General features: G+C 56.3%; 3 protein-coding genes across 3 annotated transcripts in view; 1 reads left to right on the top strand and 2 right to left on the bottom strand.

The window, feature by feature from the left end:
- Positions 1–110: 110 nt before the first annotated feature.
- On the bottom strand, positions 111–1,651 carry PTSG_09173 (zinc finger protein; the record flags this gene model as incomplete). Its single annotated transcript, XM_004989370.1, has 2 exons — positions 111–1,373; positions 1,586–1,651. 2 exons carry the CDS (start codon positions 1,649–1,651, stop codon positions 279–281), a joined length of 1,161 nt encoding a protein of 386 aa, XP_004989427.1. The 3' UTR covers positions 111–278.
- Positions 1,652–1,743: 92 nt separating this feature from the next.
- PTSG_09172 (uncharacterized protein) lies at positions 1,744–2,635 on the bottom strand (the record flags this gene model as incomplete). The annotated part of the gene is made up of 2 exons (XM_004989369.1): positions 2,317–2,635; positions 1,744–2,050 (listed from the first exon to the last, which is right to left on the bottom strand). Exons 1-2 carry the CDS (start codon positions 2,472–2,474, stop codon positions 1,744–1,746), a joined length of 465 nt encoding a protein of 154 aa, XP_004989426.1. The 5' UTR covers positions 2,475–2,635.
- Positions 2,636–2,688: 53 nt separating this feature from the next.
- Positions 2,689–3,217, top strand: part of PTSG_09171 (uncharacterized protein) — a 3,023-nt gene continuing 2,494 nt past the window's right edge. The window contains exon 1 of the mRNA XM_004989368.1: positions 2,689–3,217. This exon is cut by the window's right edge and continues 2,494 nt beyond it. Within this exon, the coding sequence (XP_004989425.1) occupies positions 2,972–3,217 (246 nt within the window). The 5' untranslated portion in view covers positions 2,689–2,971.

The raw sequence follows: 3,217 nt of genomic DNA, 5'->3' as shown, positions 1-3,217 counted from the left end.
TGGTGGTGGTGGTGGTGGTGGTGGTGTTGTTGGTGGTGGTGGTGGTGGTGGTGGTGGTGTTGTACTTGGCTCGAAGACCCGTTCGCACGTGTTGTTGTTGTTGTTGTTGCTGCTGCTGCTGCTGCTGCTGCTGCTGCTGTTGTTGTTGTTGGTGGTGGTGGTGGTGGTGTTGTTGTTGTTGGTGTTGTTGTTGTGACGTGAAGAATTTGCACTGCAAGCCATCGTGATCATTGCCGCCAACATCACAGCTGCTACGCACATGTCACCTCACTGTCCCCTCAGCCGTGCTTGAGTGTCACGTGCCTCGAGACGTCAGCTTGACAAAAGCCCCTGTACTCACAGTGGTCACACTTGTATGGCTTCCCACGCGTGTGTCTTAGCTTGTGTGTTGCAAGGTTTTTCTTGTGGGCTGTCTTGAAGCTGCACTGGTCACACTTGTACCGCCTTGTATCTGGGTGCCACCGCTCCATGTGCTTCAGCAAATTTTGCCGCAGTGAGGCGCTGTATTCGCATTGCTCGCATTTGTATGGCTTCTCACCCGTGTGTACTCGCCGATGTCTTGTCAGGTGTCCCTTGTAAGCTGTCTTGTACTTGCATTCATCACACTTGAAGCGCTTGCGTGCTGTTGCCTGCACCTTCGCCTTGTTGCCGGTGTGGCGAGTGTGGCGAGTGTTGCGAGTGTTGCGAGTGTTGCGAGTGTTGCGAGCTGACCTCTGCTTAAGGTGGCTCTTGCCGCGCTGATGCTGCTGTTGCGTCTGCTTCTGTGCCTGACGGCGCGTCGTCCTGTGCTTCAGGGGAGGCTGGCGGCGCGTGGGTGCGGCGAGCTTGGTGCGAGTTGCGGCCTTCAGCACAGAAGACGAAGATGATGGCGAGTGTGATGAAGCTGTTGCGGATGAGGATGGAATAGTGGAAGGCACATCTTGGTCCTGTTGTCGCCTCTGGCGTTTGTGTCGGCCTCGGCCTTGGCGTTCAGGTTTATGAGGTGTCTTGTTATGCCGTACACGCGCCTTCACGCTATCAGCAATGGAACCGCCTGCAGGCATGGAGCCGGCCTGTGCTCGTGGGACAGGCGAATCCTTGCTCAAGCCCATGGCCACCTCCACCTCCACATCACCATCGTGTTGCAGCGACGGTGGCGACAACGGGGGTGACGATGACGGCGATGGTGGCGCGGATGGTGCCGGTGGACTTGGCGCTTGCGGAAGCTGCTGGGGCAGATTGATGCATTTATGAACAAGCTGTTTGTGGGCGGACAGCTCGGCTGGGCCCATGGCCTCGAAAGCACAGAGATTGCACTCCAGCGCTTGCATGCGTGCATGCATCTGATCCACAGATGCGACCCTTGCCTGGAAGTGCGGCTGCGGTTGTGGTTGCTGTTGTTGTTGTTGTTGTTGTTGTTGTTGTTGTTGTTGTTGTTGTTGTTGTTGTTGTTGTTGTTGTTGTTGTTGTTGTTGTTGTTGCTGCTGTTGCTGTGTGGTTGAAGTTGGGCGTTGTTGTTGCTGCTGCTGTTGTTGTCGCGGCTGTTGCGGTTGTGGTAATGACAACATCAAGCATGGTTTGTGCGTTGTTGGCGGTAAAGTAGCACGTGCTGAAACAACGGGCGCAGGGCTGCGACGCCGATGGTCGATGCATCGGTGATTGGCGAGTCCATCTTGGTGTATGGTTGTAAAAGTGCAGAACAGGCACTCGAACACACGCGTGGGTGCGTAAGCCTCCGCACCACGGGCTGTTGGCACTCCGAAATCAGGCGAGGGCGGTGGCAATGTGCGCCCGTGCAACTGCTGCTGATCTTGTTGCTGTTGCTGCTGTTGTTTTTCCTTCGAGAGCGACGACGGTGGTGCCGCGTGGTGTGCGTGACCTTGCTGAGAAAAGGCGTCGGCATTCGATGTGCTGCCTGCGTGATCCTCTTGGCTGAGCGGTCCCCATGCGGTGCGTTCCCGGCGCGCTGGTGTAGGTGTCTGTGCTGCTGGAAACGTGGGCGGTGGCAATGGCGACATGTTGGCTGATGGTGCCATCGCCAGCGGAACTGAACAAACCCGGTTCGCTGAGCCTGGTGAGCGTGCCGATGGCACGATGGTGTTGGGACTCTGCGTTGTTTGAATGTGAGGCCGCACAGAGACTCTCGCTCCTCCTGAGCCTGCGAGTAGCTGCACATTGGTCAGCGTGGGCTGCTTGATCCGAGAGGTTGTCCAAACACCGTGCTCAGCGGCCGTCGAGGCAGGACCAGAACTGGAAACAGCGTCCTTTTTCTTCTTCGCTACCAATGCTATCCTCAAGACACGCAGAGGTATAAGAGGAGGGGGAGAGGGAGAGCACGTTAATGCTGTCCGCGCTGGTGTGGCGCTCGTTACGTTGGTAGTGGTGCCGGTGGCAAACACCGAAGAGCTGCTGTTGTTTGCCGGGTCAGTCAGCGTCTCATCCTCGTCGCTTTCATCACTGTCCAGGATGTATCTGGCAGCGTGGCGGCGCTTCATTTCGATGTGGAAACGAAGACTGGAAGGGGGGCTTTTGGGGATGCTGGGCTGGGCTGGAAGGCTGAGACGTTGAGGTTGGAGTGCTGGAGTGGGTGTGGCGGAGTGCGTCTGTGGTCGGGCAAGAAGAAGGTGGTTGTTGTTGTTTGCGTGAGTGCGCTCACTGGTTGTTTGAAGAAAATTGTTTAAAGATATATTCATTCATCTGCCAAAGAAGGACAACCACAACAACCACAGCAGCTGAGCGAACAACACTGCTGTAACAACCTCAAGAACCTCGTAACAGCCTCAGCAAGTCAGCAGGCACACAGGCGATCGTCCGCACCGCGCTCGCTGTTGCCCTGTGGTGCACCCCTCCGCAAAGGCACAGAAGACTACCTCCTCTCTCGATTTACACAAAGCATCTTACAGTCACACGAACGCGCATTTACCGTCCCTCGAAGCCTCAAGCACTCCAAACCTCTAGAAACCTCGCCAGCACCCCCGCCATCCAAAGCAAAATGAGTGTACACGCGAGCGAGTGGGCGCTGGTTGCAGAGCAGCTGCTTGTGCCGCCGCCAATTACAGTTGACGCACAGGTGGAGGCAGCGGTTGATGTCGACGTGTATTGTGTTCGCGTTAGACGCGACATTGCTCGCACCTTCTTCAACCTCATGTTGACGTGCCGTGAGCTGTACCACGACTTGCCATGGGCCATGCCAAAGTGGTGCCTTTACAATGTGTTTGCCGATGCTGTCGTGTGCGCT

The sequence above is a fragment of the Salpingoeca rosetta genome (assembly GCF_000188695.1).
Source record: "Salpingoeca rosetta unplaced genomic scaffold supercont1.29, whole genome shotgun sequence".
In the NCBI taxonomy this organism is placed as follows: Eukaryota; class Choanoflagellata; order Craspedida; family Salpingoecidae; genus Salpingoeca; species Salpingoeca rosetta.
The sequence above is the reverse complement of the archived record's forward strand: the minus strand, read 5'-3'. Positions and strand labels throughout refer to the sequence as shown.